The 18,460-nt window shown below is 39.6% G+C and overlaps 1 protein-coding gene across 1 annotated transcript; it reads right to left on the reverse strand.

The window, feature by feature from the left end:
• Positions 1-384: 384 nt before the first annotated feature.
• lonrf1l (LON peptidase N-terminal domain and ring finger 1, like) lies at positions 385-12,615 on the reverse strand. The gene is made up of 12 exons (XM_051383657.1): positions 11,863-12,615; positions 9,050-9,168; positions 8,075-8,197; positions 6,132-6,323; positions 5,791-6,004; positions 5,348-5,453; positions 5,100-5,214; positions 4,876-4,997; positions 4,604-4,762; positions 4,269-4,431; positions 3,918-4,070; positions 385-2,098 (listed from the first exon to the last, which is right to left on the reverse strand). The coding sequence occupies exons 1-12, from the start codon at positions 12,470-12,472 to the stop codon at positions 1,940-1,942; spliced, it is 2,235 nt and encodes a 744-aa protein (XP_051239617.1). The 5' UTR covers positions 12,473-12,615; the 3' UTR covers positions 385-1,939.
• Between the last annotated feature and the right edge of the window lie 5,845 nt (positions 12,616-18,460).

Genomic DNA, 18,460 nt, shown 5'->3' on the forward strand with positions numbered 1-18,460 from the left:
CATGGGTTATGGGCCTGAGAACGTATTTTTCCAACTGAATCTTACTCTGTGTGATAGAGTCCCACATGAACACACTATTTTCTGCCAAAGTTGGAATAGTTCTGGTTATTTCACGAGAGGTTTGTGGTTTTTTCCCCCTCTGTGCTCTTCCGATTAATTTAAAATGGACAGGGCTTTGTTGTTGGTTAAGCAACATCTTAATTAGAATCTGTTAGTGGTTCAACTGGATACTGTCAATCAAACTTTCACTTTGCTCATGAATATTCAATGTTATCGAGAAAGGTTTGGAGGGTTTTCAACGTCAGACCCTCGCTGTGAGGTAAAAGCTCCAGTATGCTGCAACTGATTGCTTGATTGGTGAAATAGTGGACACTGAGGCTTAAGTTGAAAAAAGAAGTGCATTTATTATTCAAATTGATAAATTAAAACTGAGCAAAAAGCAAGATCTGTCCAAAAAGCCTTTTCACAGATGATTTACATACAACAGCCTTGACTTGAACTTTCTTTCAGATTTTTTTTATACACTGTCAACAAATGATGCCTCGAACTAACCGAGAGGGAAAACAACAGAATTAAAACTTACTTCATACAATGGCAAAAAGGAATGGTAACCAAGCCAATGCATCATGATATTCAAATCACAATGCAAAATGGTGTAAGGCAAATGCAGTCCCTACTGAAGCACTGCTGGTACCGTCCTCTCTCCTCCAAGAAAACCAAGAGCAGCTTAGAATGAAGAATAATGCTAACCCACTGGCTGCATACATGCTGTTATTGTCTTGTTTTGATCCGTCATAATATTGCAAGACCCCCTTAGAATTTCTCATACAAACACATTGTCAGAATGTACAAATATATTTTTTACTTATAAATTAATTCAGTTTTAAGTTAATTCTATGGGTAGCTTGATCTTTTGGTTTAGAGGAGAGACAAATAATACAAGAAACACATCTTTTTGGAAGATAGTCCATACAGCTTAAGGTTAACTGTGAGAGGAAGAAAAGTGTTTGAAAAGTGTTTAAAAAGCATAGAAATAAGATGAGATTTCAGGGCCACGCATGATCGGACCCAGTGTTACAAGGGATGAAATGAACGATCTCTGTGCAACTTGGAAGAAACGTACAGTGAAAAATGCTGGGAAGGACAACAGGAAGGTTTTTTGCCACTACTTAGAGGCAGTGATGGAAGTTGTGCGTGGTAAGCATGTGGGAGAAATGAGTAAGAAAGAAACTTGATGCTTAGAAGAGATCAATTAATACTTTCATCAGTGTTTGGTACACATACACACATACACCAGCCTTAAGTTGCACTTGGTTTTGCACAAATCTCTTCTCGGTGGTTCCTCCAAACCACATCTTGCTATCACTTTTTTGACTTTCAGCATTTAGGATTTTGTTCCACAGAATCACATCAACCCTCCTCTACAATAACACACATCTTCCAGCCAGGAGGAAAACCACTCCTTTTCAGTGGTTTCGCCACAGACGATGCAACACAATGATGATGCCTTCTTCTCCTCAGCTCCATAAGCACTGTCCTTAAAGAAGGTAGCCTCAAGGGTGGAACTGTAACTGCTCTTCTCATTTCAAAAACATAATTTGAGGAAGGTCTCTTATGAAAAAGAATTGTGTTAACAATGAGAGCAGATAAGAATAGTTCCTGTTACATTTGTCTTATTTTTTTAATAATTTTGACATTCACAAACAGATCATGTGTGTCATTGGAAGTATCCCTGAGGTGGTTTGCTCACATCTCTGGTTTCAGTGATCCACAGTTCAAGGATGTTTTAGCTTTGCTCGGATCTTGTGTAGGCTTAATACAAAGGGGTCTTGTTGAAGGAACCGGATGGCAGAGAAGAGTTGGCGAGATGTTGATTCAAGGTTGCTTGAATTTTATTTCAAAGTCCAAAGGATGTTTGTGGTGATGAGATGAGGAAGCTCTAGTTGTTGGGGATGCTCTGCAGATATGTGAGGATTTGCTGGATCTTCACCAGGCGTTCTTTGAGGCTGGTCATAGAGAGGACAGAGAGCTGGTAGCGTGGGTCGATAGGCAGAACAGCAAGCAGCCACCAGCAGCAAGCTGGACCATTAGGAGTTGCCTAAAAGAGAGAAGGAACAGTATAAGACCGTTGCTTTCACAACCAAAAATCTTTCTCAAGACCCGTGATATTATTTGAGTCACATGGACCAGCTTACTGTCTAGAAGGTGAAGTGAACTTTTTGGATGTTTGTAGTTTTAATTATAGATACAATAGAAACAGTTTTTCCCTTTTCCCAACCCAAAGAAACAACTGTGTCAACATTTGAACCTAAATGACTCTTTTCTATCATGTGTAGCAAATCACTACTCAGGACCAACCAATTCCAATACCAGGTCCAACCAGTACCTACGTAGCTCCTGTGTAACTGTCCCGCTACATTCTTGTTCATATAACAGACAGAGGCCTCACTGTTCTCCTATCTGCCCTCTTTTGACATGATTTGTCAGAGCTGCAAGGAAATCCATTCAGCCGTTCAATCACCCAAACTAATCTGCGGACAAAATAATATGTTTTTAACTATTTAACGATCCTGCAGTTACCACAGGCCTGTAGCTGCGTCAGAGTTAAAGCCTTCCAGTGTCTTGAACTTAAACAGTCCAGTTGAATAATTGATAATTAAGTGAAATTCTCATTTTGTATCGACAACCACATGCACTGGCATTCTCTACAGTTCAAACATATATGACCTTTTACGGTAATCTGCCAGAGGAATGCATGTCTGTGTCAGACTTACACCACTGAAAAAAATCCCTGTTTCTAGTCTGAGCCAGTTACAAAATGTGCTTAGCACTTTGACGTGAATGTTTGCTATGTCTGTACTACATTTTACATTTTAGATTACATTAACCAAATAATTACTGTCAGAAATTAAACAACACCACCAAAAATCATGGTCAATGCTTCGCTGTTTTAGTGTGTGTGCACATGGCAGAGTTGGGGATTCTCTTCATGACACTCCTGTGACGCAACAGGACCGGTGGGATTAGGTATGAAGCACCCATAAAGCTCTTTAGCCTACATTGTCAATAGACTCCGCCCTGTGGTTGTCCTAAGAGCGGTGCTGTAATCCTTTTCAGCGCTGCAGGCTGTGAGTCGGAGCCAGGGCTGAGCACACACAACAACTGTGTTCCCGCATTAAGACCTCAGAGGCAGGTGAATCCATAGTGATGTGGGTTTCCCCAAAAGGCAAGTGTGTCATGAGATGATCCAGTTTAAGACTAACAATTTACAGGGTCTCGCAGTGTCAGATTAAGTAATAACGGCTGTGACAACCACATGTACTGGAGGCAGGCAGGTAAACAATGACTTCTGATTCTTAGCAGACACTACCCTCTGCTTAGCTGTGATACGCTGCCAACTCACTGCTGCAGACTATTTTCTCACACTGACCAAAACTGACACTACTATAATACCACGTTATCATGTTATCACATTCCAGTTTACTAATTCTAAATAACCACAAGCTCGGTTTTGAATTCTTCACACTGTTCACGATATACAGTATTACAAATAAGGCCAATATCAGTTATTCATTTAATCCCATATGCATCAACTAAGTTAAATATTTTTGTGTGCAAAGACAGCAAATGCAAGGGAACCACCACAGGCAAACATATATTTCTATTGTTTAAACAGAATCAAAGACCAGTGCAAACATTTGGTCTAATGCTCTGCCTGTGACTCAGGCATCAACACTCCTGCTACAGTCTACAGTCTACTGCAGCATGCACTATACAGCGATGTTTAATATTTTAAGTGTAATTAACATTACACTCCTTAAGAACTCTGTTTACAATATAGTTACATAAACTAATCTGGGGAGGAATAGACAAATCTCTACAGATGGAAGTAGAGGGGCACTGTGCTGGATGTTTACCTGGATGTCAGCTTCTCGTTCTGGCATTGGTCCAAAGTGCTGCAGGATCTGGTTGTGGAAGCGGATCTTGAGGTTCTGGAACCAGTCGCGGGCCTGCTCATATACAGCATCATGCAGCTCTTGTAGTCTCTCTAGCTCTTGTCTGTCCTCCACCTAATAGAAAAGAAACAATTAACCTATCATTCACATTTGGATTGTTTAAACTTAAAAATATATTCCTAAAGAACTGGCAACTAATCTGAAAGGTAGTTTCCTATTTTCCTATTTAAAAATGTCAAAAATTTGGGGGAGAGCATGATTATAACATACTGTCAAGAATATCATTCAAATGTTAGTCACTGAGATTCTTACCCTGGTATCCTCCAAGTGCTCAATGTCAGCAGTGCTATATCCATCCTTCATTCCTCGGGACAGTACCCGGAAGCGTTTTCCTCCTATGGTGTCCACTACTGATCTTCCGTCGGGGAGAAAATGGACACTCCTGATGGTCAGCATGCAGCCATAATCTACAAACCTACAGGGATGGACACAATAGTTTATTTAGACAATTGAGCAGTTGATTGCCTGCTTGACATATTTAGCAGTTTTTTTATCATGGTGTATTTTACAATTAATGATGGATGATCTTAAATGAACCTCTTTTCTAGATATACAGAGAGGTGCAATTTTAAATCCTGCATGCTCACCCTTTCTGAGGATCATTTATGCACATCCCAAACTGCCGTGTGCCTGTTTCCATGCAGCGGCGAATCATGAGGCGGTAACGTGGCTCGAAGACATGCAGGGGGCAAGGCACGGTGGGGTAAGCCATGGTACACACAAAGATAGGCACATTCTTCGTCAGGCTGCAAAGAAGGAGAAAAACATTTTAGACCGTTTGAACCCCCATTATTCTTCGGCATGCCGAAACATCTGATGATGACTATTGGCATTAACCAGGCCAGACAGAAATACTTACTCAGAAAGTTCTCTGGTCTCCTCCACATGAGTTTTAGTCCTCTCTGCGCACTCCTGACTCAAATACTGTTTGATTAGTGTGTCCAAGACAGTCGTCACCATGTACTTCCTACATGCTAGATACTGGAGAGAGCAAGATATGAGTTGAATGATAAAAACACGAAAAGCACAATGATAGCCAAAGATTTTTTATCCAGATTAAGTAGATACCAACTGGTCTCTCACCTCTTTCAGGCTCTCTTTACAGAGGGGACACTGGGGTGTATGGTCCAAGCAGCGTTCCAGACAGTTTTTACAGAAGGTGTGGCCACATTGCGTAGTCACAGGCTCATAGAACAACCTGTATTGATCACAGAGATGAAACATTTAAGTGTTTATTCTCAATGATTAGTCCTTTATATGTGTAAAATGTGAGCTGGCATGTAAACTTCATGGTAAATGCGTGCATGTCGCCTGCTACTGTATGACCTTACCTCATGCAGAGAGAGCACTCCAAGTCAATGGGGTCCAGCAGGTCCTTGGGAACACTTCTGCAAGTTTTAGCTTTGGCAGCCTGTTGTTTGGAGCCTTTCGTCATACCTTAAGTCAACCAGAGAGAGGAAAGCATTTCACAATTAATTTCTCTCTGCCATAAATAAAATACTAGGTGGATAAGTTTATATGTTGTTGGGATATAAACATGTGCTTATTAATTAATAATAGAGATAAGTAATAGACACAGCAGAACACAGCAGTACATTATTCTGGCAAGGCCTGTATTAAAGTGTCCAATTAAGCTTAATTTTATGTACCATTACTGCTATTATATGTTTTGAGTTATACATATTGGTGTGACAAAAGATGCAAAATTTGGAAATTAAAATATAATACATTGGGACCAACAGAGAGCAATACAATGGTGGGATTGGGCACTCACCTTGTTTTTTATGCTTGCTACTTCCACTGTCCACAACACAAGATTCTGTGTCTGACACTGACAACTTCCTCTTCAGAAGGCTCCCCTTGTCCTGGTCCCCCAGCTGAGGAGCAGAGCAAACTCTCTTTAGCCCTTCCTCACCACAACTAGAGCCGTGCATCCGTAGCGAATGAGCTCGGCTCAAACCAGGCCGCTCCAGGCTTTCCCAGCGTTTCTGAATAACAAGACAGAAGGCAGAAGGGTAAGAAGATGATAATGATTCTTTATACAAATGTGGCAACGAAAATATTGAATCAATTCATTGATAAATTAGGTGATACAATTATTGAGTGTGCTACTACCTCCTGGTTGTCCAGATGGTGGTGTGCCGAGGCGGCCCGGAACTGGTGTTGTCTTTGGACTGTGCTCTGTGGTTGAGCCTGGGCATCAGCCACAAGGGTTTTACTGCGTAAGTGAGGTGACGTGTTTTGTGTGGTTTCCCTCAGGCCGACCTTGACGTTCTCATCAGCTGGGGACAGCAGGTCACACAGAATCTGTAAAAAGCAATTACAATTTCTCTTAGAAAGCTGATCTCCTCAGGGGTAAGATGAATATCAGGGTAATCAATTGATGCAAACATGGATGTCTGCGTCCATCTTTGTCGTATACTGCATCGATAATCATAAGGGTAGAGTCTTGTATATGGTGTCATATAAAATTCAATCTAACCACCAGATGTTGGTGTAAACTGAATATTGCTCTACATCACATAAATTAACCTTATAGTACATCTTGTACCATTTGACAGCCATGGCTTCCACTGTTAGCACAATATTAGCCTGTGGAAAGGTTTTGAGAAGTCTTTTTGACTTTAGTGGCAAAATTATGTTTGAATTTGTCATGTGTTGTGTCCTATAAGTGGGTTCAAACTAATCATTTTTAAGCATTTTCAAGGCTTGAAACATACAGTGTGTGGTGATTTGATGTCCTCTCTGCACAAAGGGGTTATTGAAAAAGATAAAACTACATAATACTATAAATCAAATTCCATAACTTGGTTATGATAATGTCCAAGGAGATATGAGGTGAAAAGAGAAAGCAAACTTTGTTCAGACAGTTGCCTTGTCCTGCGTTTATGTCTAGCCTGAGCAGTGTCTCTATCAGGAATAAAGATAGGGATGTCAATACAACCGGCAACCTATTACAAGAGGTCCAATCAATTTCACACACTTTGAACATCTCCAGGTCATTTAAAGCAAAAACTGGAGATGACTAATGTTATTACATATGCTTCCTTATACAATGATGACTCACATATAAATACACAAAACTGGAGCAGTATGTGCAACTGAAAGTAACATCGCTTCATCACAGAATGGTAATAAACTCTGATGTTATTCTGAAAATGTACAGTATGTAGTACTGCATACATGAGTTCACTGTGTGTCACTTATGTAACTACAACGCTGTCTTCTGTAAAGTCATCGACTAACAATCTATACCATGACAGATGATCCTAATTGAGATAATCTTCAATCTTTCAATCAATCTTAATGGCTGAGAAAATAGTATGTTTTAAAACATGTGTGTTTACATTTACCTTGCATTTCTCATTTCTTATGTAACCACAATATATGTATGTATTGTAGTGCTGTATGTAAAATTTGTTTTCAAACTATAACAAGTGAGAAATGCTCATAAGATTTTATCAATAATAGCTCTTAAATCAATATGAATGAGCATAATAATAACCACTGTGAGTAATCTCAGTCAGCACATTCAAGACACACTTTCTATGCATAGAGGACAATGCACGGTGTAAATCCTATTAAACACACAGTAATATAAGGGCTACTGTCATCAGGATGCTTATAAACAGCATCTCTACCTTGTTTCCAGTTAAACTGTTTATTTAGTCATAAAGCTTAAGTGGCTTTTTAAGATCGGTGTCATGAAAAGAGGCAGGTCCATTAAGTCAATGTAGTAGAACAGCAGGTGTTAGCAATAAAAACAAAACAAATGCCTTTGTGCAATGAACATCATTATGGTCACAGCTATCCAGTCAAACAGTTGCACCTAGAGACTGCACCTAGACAGCTTGAAGCAGTGGTACAAGTTTGACTTAAGCTTTTGGCTTACAATGTGTTGACACTAGCTCCTCCAACCTACTTACATAAAAAGTGAGTGACCTAAACTCAACTGACTCCCAGACTTTCGGATGACAACAGAGTCTACTACTTTGTCTTTTTCTCTGCCCAGGCTGCCAGCAGACTAATCATGACTGCTTTCTCTTAAATCCTCTCACCTTTTCCACTTGTCTTTTAGCACAGGGGAAGTCTTCGTCCACAGCCAGGCACTGGAGGAAGACTTGGAGAGACTCGTCCACTTGACCCATCTCATGCAGCACCATAGCTTTCCTAAACACAGCCTGAATGAGCAGAAAGGACAGAAAGCAATAAATCACACTTCCGTACTAGCATCTAGTATGCCTGGATCTTAATAAAACATTGGATCCAAATAATGCTGCTGTTTTTAAAAAAGCCAGACAGAACTCCTAATAAACCTCTAAAACACAAGCGAAAGATTTCTATGCTATTCAGTAATTTAATATATTACCAATTCTGATAATTCGATATACTTTGAACCACAAATGAAGAATATCCTAGGCTTCAATGCAGACATTTGATCTCCTGTTACTGATGTAACACTCATTAATGGCTTTGACCTTAATCACTGCATTCTCAGCTGTGGTCTAGAAAACCTTATTTAGTCATGGTACTCTTTCATAACTTATTTACCCGAAGAGAAGGCCTTTTATACAATATTAAAAATAGAAGGAGGTCGTTAAAAATAGGTCTTGTAAACAAACAAATAGGATCACTACAAATAAAACATTTGTATCTACTATGATTCAATAAACGCTTCCAAGACCTGTATGAATGTATGAATAAACGTTCTTATCTGGCATATAATTGAATGACGCGACAAATTAGGTGCTCCCAGTCTCTGGCTTTGGGGGCGGCAGTCTTAAAATACACCGTTTCTTGGTAATGTTCGGACACCAAGTGCTTACACATGAACATGCGTACACAACCTGGCAATGACACTATCCTTAAAGCACCAACAAAATACCTGGCATTAAATCTGGTATAATCATATCGGACAGTGATAATCCTTTCATCATAAAGACCACATGCCTAAATAGAATAGATTTTCAATACAAACTTAAATTTCAGTAGCACAGAATGACAAATTACTGCAGTATTAGTGAGTGACCTACTTCAGCAGAACAACTGGATCCGGGACAAACTTCTGTGTCCTCCAAAGCCAGACGGTACTGTTTGAGAGCCATGTACGCCTCCGCTCGAGACAGTCGTGCTACCGCTGTCGTCTCTGGATCTGAAGAGACGTGATGAAAGAGACAAAGGGGGAGTAGATGTTTTATTTGCTATAAAAATGTTTGTCTTTGAACACTGGAAAGCACAACATTTTAGTTTAAACATATCATTCTCAGCTGTGGGTTAGCTTTATGTGATGAACCATAGCAGAAGTAGCACCATACTAATCACTACATCAAACTAATTTAAATGAGCAAACCTACAATATTTTCTACTTTCTTCTCTTGCATTGGTACAAAACAAGTTGTTTTTTTTTAATCTGTAATTTCCTGCAAGTCAGATTTTACATCAACAGATGACAAAGACAAAATATATATTAACTGTCTCACTGGATTCTCTAACAACAATGCAAAAGAAAAATACGTTGCATCAACCTAAAATAATTGCAAGAGATCAGTGAATTTTATATTTCTGTTCAAAATGGAAACTTGTATTAAAGGGGAGACAAGAGCTACAAATACTGGTGTGTACTCAAAAACTATAGCAAACAACTAAGAAGCCTAAAACAACTCAATTATTTGGGATAATAATTAAACATAAACCAGGCCATTGTATTCATTTGAAAATCAGGCATTTGGCATTCAAATATGTCAATCTGTTGTGAGCAAGTCTCCACCTTTTGAAGCAGTCTGCCCTGCAGACATTACAGACTAATAATGAATTATACCAGTGGATTAAGTTCACCAGCGTTCCATCAAAACTTCAGTAAGTAAAATTTTCTCCACGGAGAGAGTAGCAATTTTTCAGCATATGGCACACCATCAATCCAAGTAATTTATTACCTCTCATTGAGACACATGAGATTTAGTTCATTTTCCTGATGTACGGCAGATACTAATGTGATCAGGGCCATAGGTAGTTTGTCTAGACATCACAACATTAGTGAAGCGCCCACTAATATCTGCAGCCCTGAGGGCCAGCACTGTCCAAAACAGGTGGTCTGACTACATCACAGTGACAGTGACCTCATTCTGTATCCTTAACCAATGTCAAGTGACAGTCTTGTCGGAAGGTGCGACACCTGTTATCCTCGTAACTGCTTTTTCTTTAAGGTTATTTTTGGCATTTTCACCTTAACTGGTCAGCCTATATTGAGGAGGCAGAGAGGAAACAAGGGAAGAGAGAAGAGTGTGACATCCAACAAAGGTCCCAGAACTAAACCACAGACATTACAGTTATGTAGTATGTGCAGTAACCATTCATTTACCAGTGGACTCTGGTTAACTATTTTTATAAGTCCACCTGAGTTACACAATGCAGGAACACAGCAGGTTGTCCTAATGAAAATATTGCTAGTAGCAAAATACAACGTAAATGTGGTACGTAAGTAACCAATATATACCTCTTAACTGTGGCATTGTAGTTTGGATTAAATCTGTCCTTAAAATCCTGCAGGTAATGTTTAAGTAGCAGAGGTCAATAGGGATACAGCAAAGTTTTACATGTGTTATATCACACTGACCCACATACCATGGCTGTTTCCATTAGCTGCCATAAACCAGGTTAAAGTTACAGAACAATTTCCCAGTCATACTGTCAGGCCACCAGACTATTTGTCAAGGTATGGGAGATCAGATATTGCTGCACAAAGGGGCTGCCAACCACCACATTATGACAACAATAAATTAAAATGGCCTTTAAAATCTTGTAAACCCATGAATACAATAGCATAACATAGCTTAATAAAAAGGAAAGTCACCATGGTTTAGAGGTAATTTGGGATTCAGAGGTTCTGAAGTTAAAACAGGGAATAATATTTATCCTGCAAGGCAGTGCCATACCTACAATGCATCACATCATTTACTACTACCATGAAATCCCACTGTAATACAGGCCATTATAACCATCCTTTATACCCAGTAACTGCACAGTAAACATGCAGGCAGTCTCCAACTTGAGGTCATCTTCACAAGAACAGCTGGGTGTTTGATGCTTTGCTTAAGGGCACATCAGACCATTGTTGTTGCTAGTGAAAGTAGCATATTTCATTCACTTTGCTTATGCGAGCTTTCACAGCAAATACTGGGATTTGCACCAGCAGCCAGAAACATCCATCATCACTAGCTTGTTAACTATAAATCAACTGTGATAGAAGTAGCCTAGTTTCTCTCATTGCATAACGATAGGATCTGTTACAAAAGCTAACTCATGTGTATCTGGACCAGATCTGGACCACCATCCTCTGCCTCCTAAACTGATCCACAAATCGCGCATTCATTCCCTTTTAAAACATTTATGAAACCCCTGGCTTGTAGCAGCCATAACAATTACAAAATACAAATACCCTCCCCCCCCACCCCTTTTTATAAGTTACAAAACCTGTCCCAGTGTGTCATGACCTGCCTTATGCAACTGGCACCGACTGCGCATGCTCAGCTTGTGAAATTTCGTAAGCAGGTTACACCACAGCCCATAGGAGGAACTTGGCATCAGTACATGGGAGTGTTTTCTAAATGTTGGTCAGTAGAACTCACTCTACTTACACCCCTCGGGCTCCACTGACAACAAACAAAACCTAATCTTGTATCATGTTGTAACGTTACTATACACTATTTTCTTCATGGGGTTACTTAGGTAACGTCTCAATAAGACATAACGTTAGATATTCCCCAACACCCCCAACTGAGCATGCGCACTAGTATGAAACACCTCCCTCGTCTTAAAACATGGATGTAAGGTTATGTTAACAACTTACCACACTTAATAATATCAGTTGCTAGCGACACGGCCTCTTCGTAGCGTTTCCGTCTACACAGCTCGTCCACTTGACACAGCGTTTTCGACTTTTTCAGCTCGTCGGGGAACCATTTCTCTAAAAGTCCGCACAGAGTCACATTAACTTTCTCCTCTCCCGTTACAGCCTCACGGCACAGCTTGCATTTGGAGAGCAGCGGTCGTTGTAAACACCTTTTACAATACGAATGTCCACAAGCTATGGTCACAGGTTCACCCAGAAAGCTATGGCAGCTGGGACAGTCAAACATATCGTCCCCAGAGCCGCTGTGCCCTGCATCCCGACCCTGGCCCGAAGGTGCTTCTGGCCCTGCCGCTTTTCTCTTAAAGTTACGGAGGACACAGTCCACGAAAGTGCTTAATTGTTCCGGGCGCACAGGTCCATACCGCATAGCCACTGAAAACCAGTCAATGGCTTCTTTGAGGCAGTTTTCCGATGCTAGAGCGTTAGCTTTCTGTAGTATAAGTTGATGGTGGTCCTCCTCTTCCTCCGAGACGTTGTCCGAGTCAGCGCCGATGAAGAAGCCGCTTCTCTCCTCGGTGGCGTCCTCCACTTGCTGTTGGAGAGACATTGTAGCGTCAAAATAAAGACAGAGAAAATGTTATGTGGATTTCGATTTTCTTCTGTTAACGTGTCTATTCATTTCTACAGCTGCCGCGGTCCTGGACAGCGATGAGGAAACGACTCTCTCGTAGACACCCGTTTGTTACATAAAAAACACCGTCACGTGAGCAGCCTTCGAGTGCCGTGATTGGTCAGAACGTCTGGGTTACAAAACGTGCGTTCGAAAGTTTCATAACTACGGAAGAGACGTAGTGAAGTTAAGTGACTGTGCCAGATTACAGCGCTCCCATTTGAACCGGACTGCAGCTGCAAAACCTCTGATGTAAAACAATAAAGTATAAACACATAGAAGAAAAACGTGTGACTTCTTTCTCATATGTGTATCAGTCGGTTGGAAAGCTGCAAGTTGAACTGTTTAGAAAACCCCCTTCAGAACTGGTTGTGTAATAAGATTTTGTAACACCTTCTGATTGAAATTTTATGTAATTTATTTCAGCTGCTTTAGCGTGTGTTCTAACCAGTGTCCGCTACGTTTTTATTGTCGCTTTCCATCACATATTACACGGTAGCCTTCATTTTTTTTGGTGCCCTGAATACTGTATATCTCACGGTTGTGTCAGAACATTTTGCAGAAAAAAAAGAAAAATCTATGCACTGACTTAGAGTGAATAGTTTGTCTGGTATTGTATCGATGATTGTGAATACATGTTCTGAACACATTTGCCTGATACTTTCTCAATATTAGTCCACTGTCACTGACTCTCATACCCACCCTGTATATATGCATTACATTAATGCACTCCCGTCTTCTGTGCAGTTTTCCTATCTTTTCTTATCTTTCTTATCTTTATTTATCTAAACTTTTATTAAAAAGTACTTTATTCTTGTGTGATTTTTGTGTGACTTGTATATTTTTTGTGTGATTTATATATTTCTCTTTTTATTTATTTTTTGTGTGATTGTATATTTTAAGCACCATTGCACCAAGACAAATTCCTTGTATGTGTAAAAACCTACCTGGCAATAAATCGTATTCTGATTCTGATTCTGAAATAAAAAAACATTGCATCTCATTTTTAAGTCATTTGCTCCTAAACCCTGCAATACACACAAAGACATCGAAGTAGATCCCCCGAAAGCCATTCTAGCCTTTTAACTTTGAATAGCTTCCACGTTGGTTAGTGATGTTATCAGGTTATCAGTTATCAAGATATAAATCTGCTTCTTAGATAAGGCCACTGGCCTGTATTTTGAATTACAATCACCAAATGTTTATTTTTATGTACTTGTGTACTATTGTGTACTTTTGACTCAGTGCTATCTTGTTGCCACATTTCTTCTACATGTTACTAGTTGTTTTTTTTTTTTTTTTTTTTTTACAGCTACATGTTCTACAATTTTCCACTCTGGTGCATCTATCTATCTATCTATCTATCTATCTATCTATCTATCTATCTATCTATCTATCTATCTATCTATCTATCTATCTATCTATCTATCTATCTATCTATCTATCTATCTATCTATCTAATAAAGTTCTATTCTATTTATAAGTATAACTCTTCAGTGATATATGTAAATATACATAATGTAGGCTAAAGCTCCAACATTACTGATTGGTCCTTGGATCCAATCCAGCTTTCAAAGCCCAGTAAAGCTTAGACACAAGAGATGTTTACTGCTGATCTGCTGTCATGACATGTTACATGTCTGTCACCTCCTGTCATCACCTGTCATCTCGTGCAGTCTTTTTACAACACAGAAACTAAAGTTAGTAACATGTCAAAGAAATAATTAAAATGGCAAAAGCAAATGACCTTACAAGAACATAATGGTGTATTGATGCTGCTTTTACAAGCCTTTTAAATGACTCAACAACAGGTCAACTAAATTATTTTTCTTTTTATGAAAAAAAAATATTATTTGAGATAAATTTGACAAACAAATTTGATAAACAGGTTAAACAAAAGATTTTTATATGCTTTTATATGTTAAGGGCACTAATCCAAACTGTACTGTGAGTTATTAAATAGTAATTAGAGGCCTACTATAATAACCATAAAACAGGATATAGCCTCCACCTTGAGGTCATAAAAACACCTCTAAGGAAACACATGTTGTGCTATGTGTGCTAATTACAAATGAAAGAAAAACATGAAATGTGTTATCTAACTGCAAGAAAATCAAAACAATACTGTTATGACATCCTAGTGAGTCAAACCAGCAGAAAAAGCTAATCAAACTGAAAAATAACAAAAACAACAAAATAATGTCCCGCATTAAAACTTCTCCAGTAAACACTATGTTGATCAAATATGTCAAAGTTAGCCTTCACCAATCTGAGCCTTTACGGGTAGCAGTTATTTTGGTTTGTTGTGAATTAAACCAGGCCTGCTGCATATAATCTTATCTTGTGAAGTCACATTGAAAAAAATTATCAGTCTTTCTACCAATGATGATGCTCATTCATCTATTTTTTAATGTATAGTGCTATGGAGAACTTTGGAAATAATGTCGTTAAGGGTTGTAAAAGACCAAAGGTAAGTTTGTGTGAAACCTAATGCAGCTTTGTGTACTGTGGAAGAGCAGTGCCCTCTAGTGGCTATAGCATCCAATTACTCCAATAATAAGACAGGCAGAGAAGTGCTATTGCTATTGGGGCTATGAATGTGGGGTTTATCATCAGTGACAATCAGACTTTACCAAAAGCTGAAAAACTGAAGCTAGAGGGGACCCAGGGACCCTATAAACTGTCCCCTTACATTCCCTGTATTTCCTGGGTTTGTTTCACTGTGGTGGTGCTTGGTACAATAAGGAATGGTTCCGATGCATAACGTCCCATAGATGCTCAATGGGATTTAGGTCAGGGCCAGTCAATATCCTCAAGGCCCCTGTTCATCCAGAAACTACCTAGACACTATGGCCACATGAGGTCGGGAATGGCTCCATGGCACCCTCATGGAGTCTGACAGTTTGGTCAGAAACATGCACCCCAGTAGCCTGCAGAAGGTCATTTTGTAAGGCTCTGGCAGTGCTCCTCCTATTGTTCCTCGCACAAAGTAGCAGATACCGGCCCTGTGGTTATGTTGATGCCCCCTATCCAAATCTCCTTGTGCAACGGCTGGTCTCCTAGTATGTCCTCCATGCTCTTGAGACTGTGCTAGGAGACACAGCAAACCTGCTTGCAAACGCACGTATGGTTGCACAACAAAGCAGGTGATTTTTTTTTAGCAATGTATTTGTGTTATGTGTTTACCCAGTAAATATGGGGGCTGAAGAATGCAGAGAAGTCTATGTTGTGGTTCAACATGCAAATCTTATTCCACACAACCACCAGAGGACAGTGTCGGACTGTAAAACAGACATTACTTGGGTCTTGTCCAGTTCAGTGACCCCTTGTGTTTGACCTGAGACATTTCAGCAGTGACAATGCCTTGTATCTCTTAAGTGCCACACATGTTAAAAGAGAACACATTTGATGGACGGAAGATGAACATCTTGAGCCACAGGCAGACAAGGATGTACGTGGTGGTACATTCAACGACTGCCATCATTTAGGGAAAAAAACTAGACTATGTGTATGAGAGTGTGTGTGTGGGCCCATTGAATTCATGCGTATACACCAACCTCAATTTTTGGACAGACAGATCCGTTTTTTCCTTCTTACAAACTTTACTTGCAGCCTTTGGAATTTCTGGAATATGTCGAGATATTAGGAGGAATTATATGAGGTCAACTGTAGAAACATTGTCGTTCTTTTCCATGTTGACTCTTAAAACACAGTGTTATCATGATGACAAATAATTTCTGTTGCCACAACAATACCACAAGTAATCCATCAGAGAATTCCAGTCTGCATGGAGATATGTGACCCAGAGTTCCTGTCAGATATTTGGCACAACCACTCACTACTCACGTTGGTGTGGACGATAAAACAATCTACATTAGGCATGTTAATGCTGGTGGTGCAAACTGTTTTGTGTATATGCCAGGGTTGTCAAATGTGCAACGAAGACCAATGAGTACAGCAAGTAGACTGAGAAAATTGTTATTGTTTGCATAATTTCACAAGTTTGTCATCCTTTAGTTTTGCAGTTGGTTGAAGCCTGTTGTCATCAGACTAATAGTGCTGCTATGTTTTCTGGTTCAGGAAGGAGATCCACAGTTCTAAATATATAACATAGAATAAGAATTCAAAAAGCACACCTGGTATGAATCCAGCAAATAACCTTCCCACTGTCCTGTCTCAAACTGAGAGAAGCATTTTTGATAAATTCTTGACAAACTGGAATGGGGAAATGCACACATACGTGCAAGCATGCACTTGCATGTTTGTGTTCATTTATCAATGTGGGAAACCTTCTGCGCCTGATTCTCAAACAACGGTGCAGGAATGCAGACCCGCTGCTGACTCTTGGTCAGCCTTATCTGGCCCTGCATAATCTCCCAGAGGTGTTTGGGTTCCCAGCAAAAAAAAACGTACAAATGTACATGCAAAAAACATATCAGCATTTGAGTGAGTGATTGAGTGCACGCACTCACAGGAGAAGAGAAATAGAAAAAAGAGAACAGAATTTGCTTATAGAGGTCGATATTATTCAAGACAAATCTGTTGAATGTACATCACAATGTACAACTCAAAGGCAAGAACACATATACATCTGTGGTTTTGTGCGTGTGTGTGTGTGTGTCCCTGGTTAATCTCTCTCAGAGGGTACACAAAGTGACTATGCCAGCACAGAATGTAAATGCATCGTCTTGGCCGTGGGCATTCAGTCAAGTTAACACTTGTTTCTGCTGTCACACTGCACACGTTTGGAAAGTCCCCGTCTTCGAGCTATGTAAATACACTGTCCAGCTTTATAGATCATAATAATTCCAATGTTTGGATAAGCGTGAACAAAACAAGTACAGCACGTGACATTTCTGTGAAGATGTTTTTCCTCCTACAGATAGACACTTCTCGTTTTGTCAAGTGATTAAAAACATAAAGGGGTACATTAGTCCCCCACTCTGACCCATGGACCCCTCTTTTTTTGTCGCCATAATTCCACCCCCTTCTCGTTGAGTCTGCTGGGTCTAGACCAGGTCAGCTTCGATACAACGGACCCCATTGTTTTCTGCTATATGAAATTCTTATGTAAGAAGCAAGACCACGGGTGAGATCACCATCTACCAAGCAGGTTGATACCCACTGCACCCAGCTCATCATCTCTCTGGCCCAGTCATGGATTTATTGGTGTGGAATTAAGTCACGGAGAAAAGTGGATGTGAGAGGAAGGGAGGAGGGAAATCCAGAGTTAGTCTGGATCTGAGAAGGTGAAACAAACTGTTGTGTAAACAAACGACTGAGGAGATTATGAGGGATTTAAAGAGCAGAACCAGAACAAAGCTACAACTTTTTGGACAGTAAACTCTCCCTGCATACCCATTATTACATAACTCTGACGACACATTTGTTTTTCTTTTAATACATTTAATAGTGCACTTTGATTAACCTGTACAGAAATAATATTAATAAAAAAGATAAAACATTTGTTCAATTCTGTAACACAAAGCTAAACATTTACAATAAAATAAAATAAAATGGTATGATACAAAACAAACATATATCTGAGGTATAAATATATTTGTTTTAAATTAACTGTCAATGTCATGCGTTATTATTTGGCGGAGACACAGTTAAAGGTACAAACATTTATGATATGAATAATGGCTTAGTGAATTAATCCTACAACTCAACATGACAAATGCGAGCCCTCAGATTGAAGCATGAGTGTTATGTTATCTCTAAAGAAAGTGAGGACCTAAATCTCAGAGCTACAGAGCAAGAAGCTTACACAAAGATAGTTTTCCTTCCTTTTGAAATCAAACATTCATTCTGCCCTCTTCTTTACAGTAAAACCTGTAAAATCTCCACCTTTATAAAAGGACCATTTTTTCTCTGTTTACTTCTCATCTTTTATAGGACTAGCCAGAGGTTTCTGTTGCAAGT

This window comes from Dicentrarchus labrax, unplaced genomic scaffold, assembly GCF_905237075.1.
Source record: "Dicentrarchus labrax unplaced genomic scaffold, dlabrax2021, whole genome shotgun sequence".
Lineage (NCBI taxonomy): Eukaryota > Metazoa > Chordata > Actinopteri > Moronidae > Dicentrarchus > Dicentrarchus labrax.